This window comes from Euprymna scolopes, chromosome 14, assembly GCF_053919585.1.
Source record: "Euprymna scolopes isolate OS-2025 chromosome 14, ASM5391958v1, whole genome shotgun sequence".
Lineage (NCBI taxonomy): Eukaryota > Metazoa > Mollusca > Cephalopoda > Sepiida > Sepiolidae > Euprymna > Euprymna scolopes.
Window position 1 is genome coordinate 66,252,580 of NC_136495.1, and position 20,357 is coordinate 66,272,936.

The 20,357-nt window shown below is 33.5% G+C and overlaps 1 protein-coding gene across 9 annotated transcripts in view; it reads right to left on the bottom strand.

Moving 5' to 3' along the window:
* Nucleotides 1–214: 214 nt before the first annotated feature.
* Nucleotides 215–20,357, bottom strand: part of LOC145293050 (twitchin-like) — a 359,249-nt gene continuing 339,106 nt past the window's right edge. For all 9 annotated transcript variants that reach the window (XM_080139370.1, XM_080139366.1, XM_080139369.1 and 6 more), the window contains 5 exons: nt 17,318–17,434; nt 15,331–15,528; nt 5,948–6,061; nt 4,743–4,984; nt 215–355 (listed from right to left, as the gene is read on the bottom strand). In XM_080139370.1, the coding sequence (XP_079995496.1) occupies nt 353–355; nt 4,743–4,984; nt 5,948–6,061; nt 15,331–15,528; nt 17,318–17,434 (674 nt within the window). In that variant the 3' untranslated portion in view covers nt 215–352. The remainder of the gene's footprint in view (nt 356–4,742; nt 4,985–5,947; nt 6,062–15,330; nt 15,529–17,317; nt 17,435–20,357) is intronic.

The window sequence follows — 20,357 nt, forward strand, 5'->3', positions numbered from 1 at the left end:
ATATGTATATATAAATACTTATAAAGTGTATACCTTAAAAGAATATCAAAAGTTGTTCAGGATACAGTAATAATTAGTACGGATGTGTGCATGTATTTTTCATCACGTATTTATATATAACAAGTAAACATATGCATATATATATATATGCATATATATATACACACATAAATATATATGTACATATATATATATATATATATATATATATCAACAGGTTGTTTCGTACACATCTAGAAGGCAAGCAAGTTCCATCATTGCACTCGCCGTTCTTTCTTGTTAATAGTGATCTGCATGCTCTTCTCCACGTGTGGGCAATGATTGTCAAACAGTTCACAATCTCCAATTGGAATCACTGCAAAAGAAGCGAAAATAAAATTACAGATATATTATCAATCATCGTACAAGGTGTCCCAATAAAATGTATACATTCTTTAAATAATCATAAGATGAACATCTATCTATCTATATATCTATATATATATATATATATATATATATATATATATATATATAAGCGAAAATGTGTGTGCATTTTTGTGTATGTCCGCAAAAGGCTTTTTTCGTCGGGCTTCTCGGTCGGCTCACTCCTTAACTTTTTATATGCTGTCTAAATCATAATACTTACGACTTATCGACGGGGGTCGCGGCTATCTTCAATTTGCCCGACTTTTACGAGCTATTTTCGAGATATTTTTCGATCGCCACGTCTACAAGAAGCGAATGATGGGCGGGGGAAACAGAAACTGGCTTACAGCGTAAAAATAGGTCAAACATCACGCGATTTAACTTTCCCGCACCTGTATATTTCACTTCATAAATGTTAACTTATACCACTTATCACTTTCTCTCGCCTCGTGGCCGAGATGGCTAGGTCTCAGTTTTTTCCATTTTGTTTCCACCTTCGCGTCAAGGCTTCGGGGTTCAATCCTACCTTCCTACTAAAACGATTTTTCTTTGACACATCCAAACACCCGGCCAACGTTTTTTTTTAAAGAGGGTTGTTTTGATCTAACCTCCCCCAAACTAACACACCTCCAACCATCCGTGCAGCGCCGTGTACTCCCCCCCCGCTAGTTATAAATAAAGAAAAGTTTTATGCATCAAAATACGGTGAACAAATATAAAAACCAGTCAATTATCGGAAATATTCAATTCGGTGGCCATTGTGGTTCATACAAAGCTAACGACGCTCACTGATTGAATCCAAAATTTTGGAGTTCCTGTCTTGCAAGCTGTTTGCTGAACAAGGTTTTAGCCAATTGTTGAAACCTTTGAATGATTCCTCCTGCTTTTGTGAGACTCCTCCAGAGTGGTTCTTATGGACACTTTTTAGCTGTTCATTTAAATGTTCCTTACTTAAACTTATTTCACAAACAAATAATTTTAAGTCTTGTTGATGCATCTAAAACGTCTTTGTACTTCACTTATGTTCTTGGTCTTCCAATAGCAATTTAGAACGATTTTTTCTCATAGTTTGGTCTTACTTTAGCCATTATTTACTCATAAACATTATTTATAATAAATGTTGAAGCTATGTTCATTCAAAGACTGCATTTTATTGGGACACTCTGTATTATTATTATCTTTATACATTTTTTGTATGGCAATCACTTCAGAAAAGGCATGAAGCCACTCGATGTAAGGTGCTAAAAAAGGAATAGGGATGATTGCAATGGCATGAGATACTTATTGACCTAAATCTTTAAAAGACCAAGGCTATAGTAAGGAGGAAATCAGTCAGCAAGAAGAGAGTTCCACAAGCCTGCGGTTCTTGGCAAGAAGTTACTGGTAGAGAAAGCTGAATTATAATGAGCAAATTGATGAGGACTACTAGACCAACGGATCAAACGAGTTGAAATAAAGTAAACAGCGAATGGATCAGACAATTCTAAAGAACATGCCATAATAATATTTATAAAAAAAGACTGAAATTAGAAACATCTGTGTAGGTGAGAGAGAGAAAGAGAGAGAGATACAGTGCAGAGAAGAATAAAGAGAGAGGCCAGCAAATTACAGATACGTTTCTACACCCTATCAAAAACCCTCAAAGGGAACACATTCACAAGTCCAAATATGAGAACAGTACTCCACGTATAGTCTGATAGAAAATTGTAGAGATAAAGAATAGCCACAGGTGGGTGTGAGAAAGTGTTTACAACAATAGAGAGAACAGATTTTATGAGAAGCAGAAAGAGATCTACCATTGAGTATTTGGACTCCGAACGCATATCGTTGCCACAATCTCTACCATAGTTTTCATTTGAACATTTTATGCTACTCTATTTCATTAGTTTTCTACTTCATAGTTGTGCATGACTATTGTTAGATGTTATTGTTACTGCCAGTGGTTCTGTAACCCACTAGGGCCGTAATGGTGGTGCATGGTGAATGAACAGTGGACCAGCTGGCTCCACCTGGATATGGTCATCGGCAAGTGCCTGGGTAACATCAAAAATTTTCCCTATCCAATCAACGATGTTGTTGGCTAACTTCCTCTGTTTGCACCATCTACTTTTCCCATGAACTGTTCCTTGAAGAATGGCATTTGCAAGTCCTACTGAGCATGTTACGTGTTCATACCGTCTGAGTTTCCTTTTTTTCTCCATGGTCAGTAGGTTTTCATAGTGATGCACTTGTTGAGTGACATATCTGTGGACTTCATTGTTGGTGACGTCGTGTGAGATGCCAATGAGTCTTCTGAAGCATCTCATTTCTACTGTTTGAATCCTCCTTTGCACATCTGCATTCAGTATCAATGTTTCACATGTGTAAAGCATGATCGAGATTACTAGCACTTTTACTAGCATCACCTTGGTTTCAGGGCAGATATTTTCTGTCTCTCCATATAGTCTTCAGTCTTGCCATTGCTGCTGCTGTTTATGCCGCTCTTGCCAGGATTTTAGCTTGGTTTTCTCGGTGGTGATTCCCATGCAGAACTGTGAGGTTACTTCGTCCAGTTGCTTCACTAGGTTGGTCAGCCTCCTCCTAGTTTCCTACTGAACAATGTCATTGGTAAACCTATGGATTGTCCACCTTCCAAAGCTGTCTTTGCTTGTGTAGTCTTCATTAGATTTACTTGATGAAAAAAAATAAATTTTAATATATAGATTATAGTGATTGTGCATGTTAATATAGCAACTAGCTGGATATCGCGTTGCTTACCTATCACCCTTTCTCTCTTCTTAGCATAAAAAGTATCACTCTTTCATTATCCAGGTTTATCATCTACGTTCATTTTAACAAGAGCTTCCACGCCCTCTGGTTGTCCTTTTGAAAAGTCTCCAGTGATCATGCTTATGAGATTTAACTATGTCCATTTGCCAGAGTTTACGTTTTTTTTCTGCCAGTTTCTTTTCGTATCTTCTTAGACACCTCGTGATTCTTTCAATATTCTTGAAGCAGCAAAATCAATTTTCCCTTATTAGGAAGATCAAAACTTAGGATGGCCCATTTCTCAATGTTTTAGATTTGGTCTAGCTTTGCATACCCACCTAATTATTTCCCTGTTATTTCTTTGGAGTTGGATAAGTGAGGCCTGGATGAAGGCTCAACACTAATTGCATACAACATCACATTTCTAATGTAGCTATTATAGACCTTACCAGTGGTAATATATGGAATGACTAGGAATGCTAGGATTGTGGGAAATTCTCTGAACTTTCCCTATAGTATTTTTAAACAAATAAAACGTTTTCACCTTGTAAATTCTTCCTGGCTTCGATGTCCAAAATAAAAAAAATAAAACTTTTAAACCGTTTCCACCACGCTGCTGTCTAATTTCTTCCAACTGCAAAAACACAACTCTCTGCTCACAAGACTCAATCCTTCTATCATCAAATCCTAAATCGCCGAGTCTTTATAAAAGTCAAGTTTTTATACAACAATCAATAATACTTCATCTGCATAAAGCGATTAGTTGGATTAGCATAAAACCGGAAAACCAGACACTTGTTTTTATTTTATTTTATTGTTGTCTGCATGGGATAGCACAAGAAACATGCACGTACTGATTTTTAATTGCCTTTTAATTATACGCCTTTTCATTTGTCTCTATGTTGTAACAATTGAAACAATTTTATTTGAAATAAATAATTTCCTTATAAAAATGTAAAAATTATTCGTATCAAAATAAAAAAATAATGCAAATAATAAGCTGAAAAAAAAACTATAAGTCTAGAGGACGACATCATTATATTCATAATAGTTTATTCGATTTTAGAATAATGCATTTAGAAATAGTTAAATTTTTAATATTTGGCGAATAGCGATATGAGCTATTTCTCAACGTTTCACGTAGTTATGAAAGGTGATAACGTACATACAAACATGAATTGTCTTAACGTTTTATCATATAGGCAGCAACAAATCATAAAGAAAACTATGTGCTGTAGAGTTACGTCTCATTCGGCCTACTTTCAAATTATAATTGTAAATCTATATATTAATTTGCTTGTCCGTACGGTGTCACGTCATCATCATCGCAAACATTAATTAATGAAACGCGTCATCATCATCGCAAACATTAATTAATGTGAATTATCTCCCTTTATTGTTCACTCTTTATTAGTTAAAAAATCATTAACCTCTTTTATTTTCCAAAACTTCCCGAACACCAACAACAAATATATATATATATATATATATGAACTTTCAAATTATAATTGTAAATAGTTATTAATGTCTTAAGGAAACACTCTCATAAAAAAGCAGAAAGCAACAAAACGTAAAAGCGTTCTTACTTGGATGGATTTTAGCAATTCTTGTACGTTCACGTGTGCCGTTCCCGGTGCATCCGTGACGGTGACATTAAGAGAGAAAGTCCATTGTGAATTTGAATCTTTGCTATCACTTGCACTAACACAATAGACATCCGTGTCAGTCTCTAATGCAGCTGGAATCTCAAAGCTGAACTTGTTTCCGTTCGCAAAAAACTTGAATCGGCCCGTGTTTTCAATCTTTATGCCATTCTTTTTCCACACCACTACAACAAAGAAAGACAAATGCGCTAAATTAAACTTTCAAGGAATGTACAAATCTGAAACATAATGGAATCATAAGATGTACGGCATGTATAGCTTATAGCGAAACAGTTCAATAATAAAAGAATTAAGTCCGATATTATGTTTCTGAATTTTGGAGATGATGATTGATAAATCATATATTGGGATTATTCGAACTATTGTTCTTCAATATTATTTTCACATTATTTTATATTGTTCTTCAATATTATTTTCACAACGTTTCGGTCGATGTAATCTCCAACATTCTTCACGTATATCTGTAGGGAAACGCGTGACTCACCTAACTAGCACGTGTGCATAATTCAACGGGTCGGTCGTGGAACGAAATTAATGAAGAAGAAAGAAAGAAAAATGGTTGCCTTATCTCTTTATATGCCTGCAATGTTCATTTTGAAGTTGGATTTTGAAGAAGCAGAAGTGCTTTTGCAGTTGAGAGAAGGTGCGGTATGTATACAGAAGTTTGGAAGTTGGAAGTTTGGACAACAGTGTCAAACTTAACCAAGAAATTTTTGATGTGAAGGGAAGAAGAAATAACATGCGGGTTATTTAATTATAATATCTTATCGAATTCATGCTCTCGTTCCGTCAGCCACAATCGAGTAGATTTTCTAAGTAATTCGCAATTGTACTTTCGAGAGTCGCATACACTATGGATTGAACTTTGGACTGCCACAAGCGTGTAACTTGCAACTGAATTTTTCTGCGTAAAATTTTAGTATGAACCTATATTTGTTTTTAGATCAAATAAATGGTTCGGTTTTGGGGACTGAAGTCAGATTCTGTATTTGGATTGGAAATCGATCTATGCCAACCACGGAGTATTATATTCCCAATGTTATTTTGAAACTATAACCAGTCCTATGCAAATATAAATTAATCTACTGCATACATTAAATTTCACGGTTATTTGTTTATTTTCTTACCTTCAACAGAATTGGATTCAAAACTACAGCTGAACATGGCAGGAGTTCCCTCTTCCACGCTCAGTGACTGAGGGAATGTAGTGAAAACAGGACCAACAACTTCTTCATCTGGAACTGAAATATAAATATGAAAACGTATAAATATAATCAGAAAACTATATATATACATACACGAGTTAAAATAAAACAATAGAAACACCGTGTTAATTTTGTATAAATCTTAAAACAATTATAAAAACAGAAAAAATTACCAAAATATTACTTCTTGTCTTTATTTATGGTTATTGTTGTCCTGAATCAATTGGTTAAATTTAGTTTTTATTTCAGACTAGCGGGGAGACCCGACGTTGCCCGGGATTGAATGATAATCAAGAAATATTTCACACTCCTATATTTTTATTGTCATCGAAATCCGTGAAATTGCTCGGGAGGAAGCTTTACATGCTTCCGTGCAGTAACTTAGTCCAAAATATATGTTATCCTACATTGCACTCTAGAGAACCTACTGTTTCTTTTATGAAATCATTATATATAAACTTCTTTCCAGTTAATGAAAAATAAAAAGTTAAGAAATTTCCGTGCAGGGTTTTAACCTACAGATCACATCATGAAAAAAAAAGCATGTTATCAACTTGCCCACGGTCCGTTGTTCTATCATTGTTGCTAAACGATGACATGGAAAACATGGCTTTACCGATGATAGATGAATTAAAATAACAGTTTCGATTATCGGTAATTATCGATAATTATCGGTAATTATCGGGGCTATTCTGAGACAAAACTTAACTACGGTCAGTCTCAGGCTTATACACTAAAGTTCTGTAAATTTTAAAGAAAATCTGTTTAGCCGTTTGGGAGTCTATAAGGAACGAACTTACACACACACACAGAGATAAAATTGCGTTTATATAATTGTAGAGATCATTTCAGAAAGAAAAATTAAAATGGCAGATCTATCAGATTTCAAAAGAAAGCGGATTGCTGTTGCCCATATAGTAGGTGCCGCTTCAGCGAAAGTGACTGAGATGGTGACCGTATCGAGAGGAACTGTCATAAATGTCATAACAGCCTATGATGAAAGGAAAAACGTCTTTCTCTAAACAAAATTATGGAAAAGAATTGAAACTGTCTAAAAGAGATCGTAGGACCCTTGTGAGCATTATGAAGAAAGAACACAAAATTACAGCAGAATCTAAAAATCATCTGGATAATCCTGTTTCAAGAAAAACTGCTTGCCGACAGTTTCACAAGGATGGATTTTCAGAAAACGCATGCTTTCGATTATTTTCTATAATTTTTTCCAAACCCTGTATATAGGCCCTCTTTACTGAAATAACACTTTTTATTAAATCATATAAATAGATTGCTGTAGTTTCTAAACTTTTTATGGCTTTCTCATAACATAAATGCTTGCATGGATGAGAAAAAAAAACATAGAATTAGAAATATAAAATAATGAGCAAAAATTTATTAAAACTATGATAAGCGCCATTTCTTTTTATCTTTTTTGTGATGGATTTTTAGTGGGAGTCTATAGACTAAACTATGCCACGTATTCACAATGGTTATTTTATAAATCTGAAACCTTGAACTGTATCTAATATCAGTAGATGTTCCCTGCATTGGTAAACCCTGCAGCCTCTTTCCTACAGAAGAGACGTCGCGAGCCTGTCTTTACTCTATCACTATTTTCATGGCAAGTGGTCGACGGAACGCCAATCTATAGTCCCTCCTTGCCAAACGTTCTCAAAAAACACTCAACTAGCTACAACCACTATATATGTTTTCTCCCTCTCTATATGTGCCTAAATGTAAACGCAGATTCCATAAACTAAGCTTCGTTCCTAGAACTGCCTGCCTTTAGATCTGTTCCGCTGGCATGCTTCCCGGTGTAATACAACATGGTGCGTTCAAGTATTATGTAAACAAGTTCCTGTTAAGCCTTCCTCTTAAATAATCAAATTCTATTCAATTTACACCATAAGTGATTACTACACATCTTACATTCATTAACCTTTATCCTCGAGTGGCCTTCGGGCCTTGATAAGTGGTGACTCCCAAATAAAACAAGTGAAGCATGCATAGTTCCCCGTGAGTGCACAGTGAACGAGGCATAAAAAATGACTAAGTTCAGTATTCTCACCCCCCCTTATCCCCAAAAGTCCCCAGGAGGACGTCAAATCCTGGTGGAAATAAACAAACGGTGCAGTTTTCGGCCTTAACATATATAAATCTGAGTTCTGCAATATGCAAAAAAATGACTAAGTCCATCATTTCCCCCCCCCCCATTTGGCTTCAAAAGTTCCCAAGGCCTTAACATATTTAAATTTGAATTCAGCACAAGGCAAAACTGCTAAATAGACGCACTGACAACATTTTGGACAAATATGGTAAAATAGTCCCAAAAATGGAGTGTTTTTATTAGCCCTAAAAGAGCCCCTAGGGCACACATAAGAGTTATAGCAAAGAATAGACACACAAAATTATATAGAAATTAGTTAGTTACAACTTTTCAGAAAGTTATATAAAAATCCAAGGCATCAATTTTTTTTAATAAGCACAAAAGTGTCAATTTTAACCATTTTAACTCGAAAGGCATCCCCAAGGGGGTAACCAGAGTTTTGGCGGAAAATCCGTTCTGCTACTTTTTTTACTCATATCATGTTTAATGTTTTTGCAAAATTTCAAAAATTCCAAGGCATAGTTATTGGAAAAAGTGCGAACAGACGAACAGATGAACGGACGAACGGACAAGGATGACTTTACAGATCTACTCTCTCCTTTTGTCGGAGAACCAATAAATAAATGCAGGTTAATTATTACGCAATATTAACTACACAATAACTTAAATTCCTCTAAACTTGTATGCAGAAGACCGACCGTGATATTTTTAGACGGGATTTTCAGATTAAATCCATTTCTTATGGCATGATTTGTTTATGAAAATGTTAAGTGAAAGTACAGATAAGTTAGAAAACTTCTTTCACTTCCCATGATATATATATGTGTGTGTGTGTGTGTGTGTGTGTGTGTGTACGTGTGTGTACGTGTGTGTATGTGTGTGCATATATTACAGATTACGTAGGATGTAGGCCACAGCTGGGGATAATGCGTATAATTTTAAAATAGACTAACAGCTAGCGTCCACAGTACGCAACTTACAAAAAAAAATATATCGTAAAAAAACAAAAATGAATTGATAATTTAAAAATAGAAGAAACAGAAGAAAAAGTTTCGCATTGTGAGACGCATGTTTAACTGCACGCACGCACGCACGCACGCACACACATACACGACTGTAATGACCTATGCATTAAATGAACTTGACCGAACGAAATGATATGTCTCTTAGTGACGCCATATTTTCATTTTAGAAACCGTTTATTTATAAAGCGAATAACTGGAATAACTGGATTGCAGAATATGAACATTTTCAGAGTTCAGCCAATGAAACTGGACGGACTTCGGCGAGAGAGTCTTTATTATTTATGAATCGGAAATTGGAAAGATTATGTTAGGTTTTTGTATGTATGAGCCAGATATTATCGGTGTAATCACAGAATCTGTGAAATGTGTAGAATTCATCCTGGTGATATCTGGTAGCAGTGGTAGGACTAAATACCTAGAGAGAAAAATAGGGACTCCTTCCTCTAACCATGTTGCGATTGTGATGATGTTGCTCGTAGGATGTAATGCAGTAATTTATTATGACAACTGAATGCGTCTAAAATGGTGTTCGAAAGCTACATAAGATAGTGGCTCTTAGCCTAGATGTATTGAATTTGTACGTGACATCTGTTGTTGCAAACATACAATACTTTTGTTCAGAGGGGAATTCCTGCAGTTACTTTAAAGATGAAATTCTCGCCTTTTATAACATTGGTAATATTTGATGTGAAGCAGCAGAACGTTTAATAAATGCTAGATGTCAGACAAATATTTCAGTGTAATTTAGAAAAATACAACTGATTCTTGGACTAAGTATTTATGTAGTTAAATGTTTAATATTCAACATAATCTTTTTTGTGTACTTGCCTCCCCACGAGGGCAGAGTTAGACACAAGGTCGGTTTATAATGTGATGGGGGAAACCAGCTTCCCCAAAAAACAAAAATAAAATATGTATCAGTCATGAAGGGTTTCTCTTCCATTAACCGAGACTAAAAAATGAAATGCAGCAACAAAAGAGATACTACACTTTGATCTTGGCCCGAAGGCCAAGAAATAAAAAAGAACGCTTGATCTGATAGAAATCAATTAAATAAACGTTTAGGAAAAATTTATGAATATTTTATTAATAACTGTTGATTCACACTCGTCCATATATATATATATATATATATATATATATATATATATATATATATATATATATATATATATATATATATATATATATGTATATATATATATAACGTTAAGTTTTTTCTTGCTCTGACATTGATATTAAAAGACTATTTTTCTATTTAAAAATTAAAACGAACTTCTTAATATACTCATCATTGACATGCGAGCGACTTCATGAAGGTTAACAGATTTGCATATTCTATTGAAAAACGAGCATTCATTAATTATTCATTTTTATGTTTTTATTAGGTGATTAGTTTCATTTACATACTGACTGGCCAACGCTGAAAGGTGTGCTAGTCGATTATTATGATCATTATAAATATTTGTAAAAATAGAATATCAGAAAGAATGTAATCATAGCGAAATAAATATTCACAGATAATATTATTTGTTAAAAAATGTTTATAGAAAGGAACATTAGTTTTAATAACTAGCACAAACAAAAATGTTTACTTGGTGAAAAAGAATTTAAGAACATAAACTAAATGACGTAACAAGATAGCTTAAAAATACACATATAAGTTAGTCAAGAGTTCAGAGTCAGAGTTAGCAGATCGAGTCGATAGTCAGAGGAAGACAGTCCATGGATTATGAGTAAGGAAAAATATTGAAAGCAAAAGTCTAAGACCAGTGTTGCAGCTTTTCAATTGGGGAAACCTCTGAAATAAAGATGCTGTAAATACCACCAATGCTTTGAATCGTACAAATCTTCGTATGCAGCTTTTTCAAGGATCCATCAAATAAAGATCAACCCAGATGAGTAAGATATGTTTCTAAACCCAAGAACTCTCATCCACTCATTCAACAATACCCTATTGTCACAGTTTCCTGTTCTGCGCGTATTTGCCTATGCTGTCCAAGATTTAATTTTCCTCTGAAATCATCAGATCTAAGCCCCTGTTCAAGACTCACGTTACACATCCATCGTATAATTCTCACATCATTTTTATCCATGTAATGCAAGTCCTCAACCTTAATATATATATTTTAATTAAAAAAATTATGTTGAACCGAAGGATGAAGTGTCTTGGGAATAGTAAATTCAAAAGCAGTAATTAGTCGCATTTGTAAAAAGAGAATGCCAGAAAGAATGTAATCATAGCGAATCATGACGTTAGTTCTTTTTACAAGAAGACATCAACACCTCCCTGTCATGCTGCCAAATCCTCAAATATCTAAATATTAATTTACTTGTCTGTCTGTTTCCGGTTTAAATTGGTTATTTTATTTTATAACTAGCTGTACCCGGCCACGCGTTTCTGAAGCTCAGTTTGTTGAAATGGAACACATTCCTCAAGAAAAATTGTATTTTGTATTCTTTATTTACTTTTAATATTTTCTGCATTTTTTTCCTCAAAAACGTTTCCTTTTTTACCATAAATTGTTTTTTTGCAGGAAAACATTCATTTTTATTTTTTTAAGAAAATTGGCAGTAAACGTTTCTTTTTGCAAACGGAATTTTTATTATAAAAAGGAAAGATGAATGCTTTATATGAATACTGTAAATAGTTAGGTGAAAGTAGAGAAAAGTTGGGGGTTTCAAGAGAATGTACAAATAATTTTTGCCAACAGATGTTAAGAAAATAAACAGAAAAAATACTCCTATCATTAATAAAAAAAAGAAACAACTAATCATTTAAAATAATTTGTTGTTGACCTTTCAAAGTTGTTTTAATTCAAAATAACGTTTGCAATTATTTATTTGTTGGAATAAAAAAGAAAAAAGAAAACTATTTTATACAAATCCAATGTTGCTTTCATTACCAAGTTGTTTTCTTTTAAATTTTTTACGCAAACATTTCAATAAATCTTTTTTCCAATTATATAGTTGCTTTAATTTCCAAAAAACTTTTCGTAATATTTATTTGTCCGAAAAAAAAAAAGAAACTATTTTATAAAAATCCGATTTTGCTTTCATTACGAAATGGTTTTATTAAAAGTCTATTTTTTTACGTAATTTTTTTCACTAAATGTTTGTCCAATTATATTTTGATAAATTTTTATACAGTAAATCTTTTGGGTTTTTTTTTTTTGTTATCCAATAGCGCTCGCCCATATTAAACCCTGATGCATATGTCATGTGATTGTCTGTTTTTAATAACCAAAAATGTTCCATGTAAAACTTTCCCGTTCTCATTAATGAAAGCGAAACATTTCCAATTAAACTGGTCTCGGAATAGACACCCCAAACCTCCCCCTCTTAAGAAAGGCTTCGGAATAGACAAATCGTAACGGTGTCAACATACCCGGAAACCTATCGAAGTTGACTTGTGGAATGTGAACGATGGTTTTGTCGTAATGTAATAATGTACCGGCATATCATTCTATGCCGAAATGCCTAAGCTCCTTTCACACTAATTAATTTAGGTAACTGAAATAGGAATTTGAAGATTAAAGACCAAGCGTAATTTACCCCCGGAAGAAAGTGTTTGTACACGTGATGGAAAGAAAGTGATGAAAATTTATTTCAGTGCGAGGTTACCAATTCAGTTAATTTTTGAAGTCAAGTAAATGCAATGTACACATCCATTTCAAGATAAATCTTAAGTATTCTTTGTATAATTCAAAGATAATTAGTAAAGTCAACTCATAATCTAATGCATTAAATATTACCAAAAAGAAAACACCTTGTTTGTGCTAAAAATAGCGTCAGTAGTGAAATTCATTTTGGTATGAGTTATATCGTAACGATGTTTACAACCGCAATGCAATCTGAACAATGGAAACATGAAAAGAAACGAAACGAAAACATACGAAACGCAGTAAACCGGAACGTCAGTTTTTAGAGATGCATATAGAAATGCATTGTGTACATTTTTAAATGTAGTAATTCTCAATGTGAGTCGGTAAATATGTTAAAGCACACCTAAGTTGATTTGTTACTAATTTGTGCTACAAATAGCGTCAGTAGTGAAATTCATTTTGGTATGAGTTATATCGTAACGATGTTTACAACCGCAATCTGAAAAATGGGAACATGAAAAGAAACGAAAACATATGAAACGCAGTAAATCGGAACGTCGGTGTTTAGAGATGTATATAGAAATGCATTTTTTACATTTTTAAATGTAATAATTCTCGATGTGATCCGGTAGATATGTTAAAGCACACAAAAATTGGCATCTTACATTTTGTAATGCGTTAACTGGAAAATTAATATGTAAAGCTGTAATCGGAAAAAAGTAAACAGAAAATGAAAGCAGCGAACGAAACGAAACGGAACGTAAAGGAAATGATATATTATATGTTAATGAAAGAAAAAGAAAAGGCGATAAACGTTTATTTATCCTAGTGTAATAATGTTTCGAAATATATTGTAAATAAGCAATGTATAATTATGCGTCACGCGTTTCCCGTAGTAGTAAGCATTTCAGTTTTTGTATGTAACTACTAAACCCCTAACCGGTGTGCGTTTGTATTAGTTCCTCGTGAACGACGAAGCGACGGTGTAAATGGGGAGCAGGGAGAGGAGGAATTTAATGGAGAGAAAATATTTTACAACTTCCATCGATTCTTACAGGTTTTGGCAGTGAACTCTCACCAGAAATAATATAGGAATGTACGATTATCGAGCAAGTGTAGAGGTAATAGGCCTATAGCACACCTCAGATGATGTGCTGCAGTTTGTGCATATCACATTTGCATGAAATGTCTTGAGTTTTAATCCTATTAAGGTAAAACTCAGAGGGGGGAAATGACTTCATTTTAGTTATATAGAAGATAGAATAGAAGATAGAAGAATATAGAATAGATAGAATAGATAGAAGATAGAAGAAGACAGAATAGAGAAGAGGAGAGAAGAGAAGAAGAGATTTAAAAAATCATGTTGGAAGGAGACTGTAATTTTTTATCATAGATTTTTTTTTAATTTTAAAAAAATGTGCAAGTTAAGTGACATTTGTTCTTTTATAATTTATATTAAAAATTATTTATGAAACAAAAGCAAAACAATGTTCACTGAAAAATGTAATTTTTTTAAAATTAATTCTTTTAGCTTTAAAACGTTAAAAACAATTCACTAAAATTTGTTTCAAATTCGTCGTTATTTGTTTTATTTTAATTTAAATTTTAATTTTGTGTATAATGTAATTTTAATTTTAATTTTGTGTATAATGGGTTTATTAAATTTTCAACTATCGTGGAATTTCCCCGGGTTCTGCTAGTTTATATTACTTACACACGCATATTCACACTATGAACATATTTATTTACACGTTTCTCTTACAGGGAGGTGTTCAGGGATTTTGCAAGGAAGTGTTCAGGGTTCTTGCAGCGAGGTGTTCAGGGTTCTTGCAGCGAGGTGTTCAGGGTTCTTGCAGGGAAGTGTTCAGGGTTCTTTCAGGGAGGTGTTCAGGGTTCTTGCAGGGAAGTTTTCATGGTTCTTTCAGGGCGGTGTTCAGGGTTCTTGCAGGGAAGTGTTCAGGGTTCTTTCAGGGAGGTGTTCAGGGTTCTTGTTGCGCGGTGTTCAGGATTCTTGCAGGGAGGTGTCGAGGTCCTACTACATACAGTGCCTGGTATTCCAAAGTAGTCACCCACCTGGTATTAACCAGGTTCAACATTGCTTTACTTCAGTTATCTAACGAGAACCGATGGGTCAATGTGATTATGACGTACATTAAGCTTGTTTTAGCATAGGTTTCATTATCTTAAGGTATTTCAATGAAAATATCAGGCAAGTCAACTACTACTAATCTTAAGAAAGAAAGAAATGAAGAAAGAAAGAAGGGAAATTCAATGTTCGCCACTAATCAGTTTCACAACTGACACATATAGAAAGTAATTCAGTTTAAAATCGTTAGTTTGGGGGTTATTTTTCATTTGTCAACTAACAAGGTAAATAACCAAAGAATATAAACCTAAGCCTTCATAGAAACTGTGTTTACCACTTAGCCATATGTACTAATACATACCTATAACTTAGCCATATGTACCAATACATACCTATAACTTAGCCATATGTACCAATGCATACCTATAACTTAGCCATATGTACCAATGCATACCTATAACTTAGCCATATGTACCAATACATACCTATAACTTTAAGGGTACAAGAACAGGATGTTCGGCCAGCAATACTTGATGCTTCGCACGTGTAAACTCCCGCATCTTCAGGAAAGACTTCAGCAAACACCAGTTTGTATGTTTCACCTTTATTCTCGTAGGAAAACTCATCACAGTCTTCAACTTTCTTCCCATTATGAAACCAAACGACTTCTGGTTTGGGACAACCTACAACAAAGAAACCAATATAATCAAGGCAACTTAAACAATAATGAGACTTAGACAACTTTCTGACTGGGCATAGTTTTTACATTAGTGTTGTAGCCTTATTTTCTTTAAATCGAAATTACCACATGTTTATGGTGTATGGAGAAGTAAATAAAATTACATGTTTATGGTGTATGGCGAAGTAAATAAAATTACCACATGTTCATGGCGCATAAACAAGGAAATTAAATTCAATATATATTCAATAATATTTTTAAGGTAAAATAACAAATTCATTATCAAGCATTTGATGGATTACTGAAACGTAATAATATCTCATGTTATCATGCCTTTTTCAAAGACCACATTTCATAGCCTCAATTCAGTTTCAAGAGACAAGGAATAGTTCTAGTAAGGGTGGCTGCATATGTAATTGTGAAACAAGAATAGTGCAATCTCCAACCGCATCATTCCTAAGTCAACACTAGGGATTTTAGTAGCAAGGAAATTTTAGTACTAATCAGACTTAAAGTCAATTAACTTCGATGATCTAATAGGAATCGGTGTGTCTATGTGAGTATGACGCATATATATATATATATATATATATATATATATATATATATATATATATATATTAATATATATGAATAAAAAATTAAAAAAATCAATACGAAAAATATATAAATGTTTATATCTTTTCTGTATGTATTTCCTGTGTGTTGACGTGTTGGAATACAAATATATATATATATATATATATATATATATATATATATATATATATATATAGAGAGAGAGAGAGAGAGAGTGTGTGTGTGTGTGTGTGTGTGTGTGTGTGTGTGTGTGTGTGTGTGTGTGTGTGTGTGTGTGTGTGATATTAATATATATTCCAGAAATTCCAGATAAGTGTTACATATTTATGATTATTTCTATGGAAGAAGAACAAATACAAAAAGATGAAAAAGTGTATTCATCTCTATTTTAGGAATGATTACGGCTTTTTTATTATATATATTTTATTTGATAACTCCCGAGTAGGATTAAGTATTTTCAGAAAGGAGTCATCTCAAATTATATTTCATTATTCTCAATATGATCATGCCATTACCCAGAAATGATTATTAATTATTGATTTTATAGCTTCAGCATTATGGTCGATGACAAATTCTGAGAAATAGTAACTTTTTATAACAAGGATTCGGCAATTTTGATCTACGACCGTATTTTTAGGATGACTTCTATTGAACTTATCTTCTGTTTTACACAAGGTTCGGCCTAAGGCATGTACCAATGAGATTTTTTATTGCCAAATGGTAACGAAAAGTAAAAGACATTTAAAATCCATAAATATTCTCAAATATTCTAAGTCCAATAGTTATAATATGTTGATATGGAATCTCACAGATGCATAGAACTTTAGAAACATTAATATGGTAATATTGTCAAATTTAATATGATTTTCAATTTTTATAAAAGGATTCGGCAATTTTGATCTTCACAGGTATTCTTATGCAGTTAGAGATATATTTAGTGACTTATATACAAAACAAACATCAACAGACGGCCGTTTACCAATCTTTGGGTAAAATGGATAGTAGCGTTGAAAAAAGAGAATCACTCTTTCTTTAAATACTCACAAAGACATTATTATAAGAGTCTTTAAATCAACATAGTAATAGAGGGATGAGAGAAATCCCAAATAGCAGCACCGATATCCAAGTGGCAATATGACAAGTTTGAAGTGAAAAAAAGTTTTAAAGAAAGTAAAAAAAAAAAAATAGCTGTTATGTTATCACATTTACTTTACCTGATATCTCACAACTCAAAGTGAGTGGATCTCCATCTTTCACTATTAAACCTTGCAATGGACTGATAATGCAAGGTGGATCACCGACTTTTTTCTCCACCGTTGGTTTATCAATCACTGAAAAAGTAACAGATTACAGAATTAGGATAAGGAAATATTTGAATGTTTCACGCTCTCATATTTTTATTGCCATCAAAATCCGTAAAATCGCCCATTTTTTTCCAATCAAATTGATTTGCTCTAGTTGTGGACAATAGGGTGCGCCGGGAAGAATCTTTATATGCTACCCCGCAGTGACTTAGTCTACAATGCATTGTAGTACACATTGCACTGTAGAGATCATGCTGTTCATTTTATAAACATGTTTTTTATATATAATGGTTTGAACCTATGCTTGGCTTCATCTATAATGGCTTGAACCTACTATTGATTTTATATTTGTGGTCTTTTACCTTGTCTTGTAATAAAACTTCTCAAATGCACTTGTGATATTAGGCTGTGTAAGGTGTTAACTTTGGTAAACATCACCCATTCTTTCTTTTATTGGATTATTTCGAGTATCGATCCTTTTGGAGACATTCCAGTACCAAACCTATCTAAGAATGTTGTATTGTCGAGGGTTCTGTATGACATGGAGGGGCGCATATATTACTTACGTGTCTAACTCATTTAATTTCTAGTGGTATAAAAATTATACCAACAGATACAGTTTAACAATAAACATGTAACAACAAATAATAGTATTCTGGTGTTGTAACATTGGGCCAATCGGAGAAACATATCTGCTCCGTCCCTGATCTTGTTTTACGGATTCTCAGGAACAGCTGCAAAGAAGATTCATCCCAATGAATCAATAAATCTCGGCTTATCTTTCCAGCAACTTTTATTTCCGATGTTTCCCCATTGGAAAGTTGCCGCTGTTCCTACACTAACACAATCTGATCCCCACTATTGAAAGCCATCACTGTCCAACTCGATCCGCTCTCCCACTCCTGACTCTTGACTGCGTCTGCTCTCTCTCTCTCTCTCTCTCTCTCTCTCGCTTCAAATCATCGTATATTTTCACAAAACTCTACCTAAAGTCCACATGCCTTTATAATGATCTCTAGATAAGAGTCATCAGACTCTAGAGGTCAATCTATTTTAATTATTGTATATATTCTACATTCTGTAATTTATTAAACATCCGTACATAAAGAATTTTCTCTGTAAATAATTATTTTGCTATGATAACATTCTATTTTTACAAATATTACAATGATCATAACAATCGTCAACTAGCTTATCTTGACGTTTCCCTACTATATGGTCCTGGATATAACCTTAAACTATATCCGATGGTGAGGCCCCAGCTTGCGGGCTTTGGGGAGTGTGGAGCCACCCTTTAATTGCCATTCTGACCCGGAGTGGTAGTACCTGTTAGGGTGCCAACTATGGATTAAATAGAAACCGACTTGCAAAAAAAAAATCAAATATATTCTATTTTAAAAAAATTCTTCAAAATCACCGGATTCGGCATTAAATAACCTGGAAAGGATTGATATGCCGTAAAACAAAAACAACAAACCAACCAACCCTACTATATCTAATATTATTCCGTTTCCGGGTCCATAAGGAACGAACTTACAGAGACACAAAGTTCTTTTTATATAATAGTAGGGATCAGAATACATATGAGGATGTGTGGTGTGGTCCTTTGTAGGACAATTTGGGACGACGATAGTGTCTTTGAGTACGGCAAATAACCGCACCGACCGACATTTAATATATATTGGGTATATATTGCTACGAAATTAGCAAATTTGTCTTGAAACCTATATATATATATATTTATTAAAACAAATCTTCCGTTTTTACTTCATTTTCACGAAATCAAACCCGAAGATCTTTATTTCTTGTTTATTTTTAATTGAATTTATATCAGCTCTCTCCATTTTTTAAGTTCATTACTTTGATATTCTTATTTTACCGTTTTATTTTGCACTCTCTTTTTTACATAGGTTATCTACAATTTTATTTTACATATGTATTTTGATTTGGTTTGGTTTGATTTGGTTTTACGGCATATCAATCCTTTTCGGGTTATTTAATGCCAAATCCAGTTATTTTGGAAATAGTATTCATGTTGAATCAAGTTATTTTGTAGAAGGTTTTTATTCTTCAAGCTCTTTGTATCTTCAATCGCTAGTTTGAAGTGTTTGGTTTGGTTGTTTTATAGTGGATTTTATCGTTTTGGTTCCCTACCCTGCAGAATCCGTCTAGCAGAAAACACTATCACTAATTTCCCCCACTCTTTATCTGTGCATAAACCTAAATGTAGATTCCATGAACAAAGTTTCTTTCTTAGAACTGCACGCCTGTGGATTATCTTCCGTTTTCCCGCTTTCCAGTTGACTACAATATGGTTGTCTTCAAGTCTAACGTAAGCAAGTTTCTGATGAACAGTTCCATATAAGTTAGCAAATTTACCGAATTTCCATTATTAACGATTACTATATTGTCCAATTTCTACTGTACACTCTTTAACCCTTATCCTCGAGTGACCTCTTGGCCTTGATAAGTGGTGATGCCTATGTAAAAAAAAATTAAATAAATAAAGATGAATGAGATCTGCAATGAGAGAGGGAAAAGGGTTACAATATTGACGTTTGGTACATTTTAAGTAAGGAAACCAGGCAAGAAGTGGGAGATATAGAAAGAGAAAGGGGAAACAGGAAGAAGGAAAGGAATGGAAAAGGTGAGTTGCTTTTGGTTTTGGTTTTGCAGAAAATAATTAAGTTTTACAAAAGGAAGTAGAAAAACAAAAGGGTGTATTTCATCTCAATATTCATATAATTGGAACACCATACCATTATCTATACATCTTATATATGAACGGCATAACATTATCTATATATCTTATTATCAAAGATGTATATATCAGCAATTATAATGCATAACTATATAGAAATTTGAATTTCACTTAGTGACTTTAGTTAATGATGCAATGTATAAAAAGTCTAACAGTCTATGAAGTAATCAGGTTTCGATTTCAGCTTCA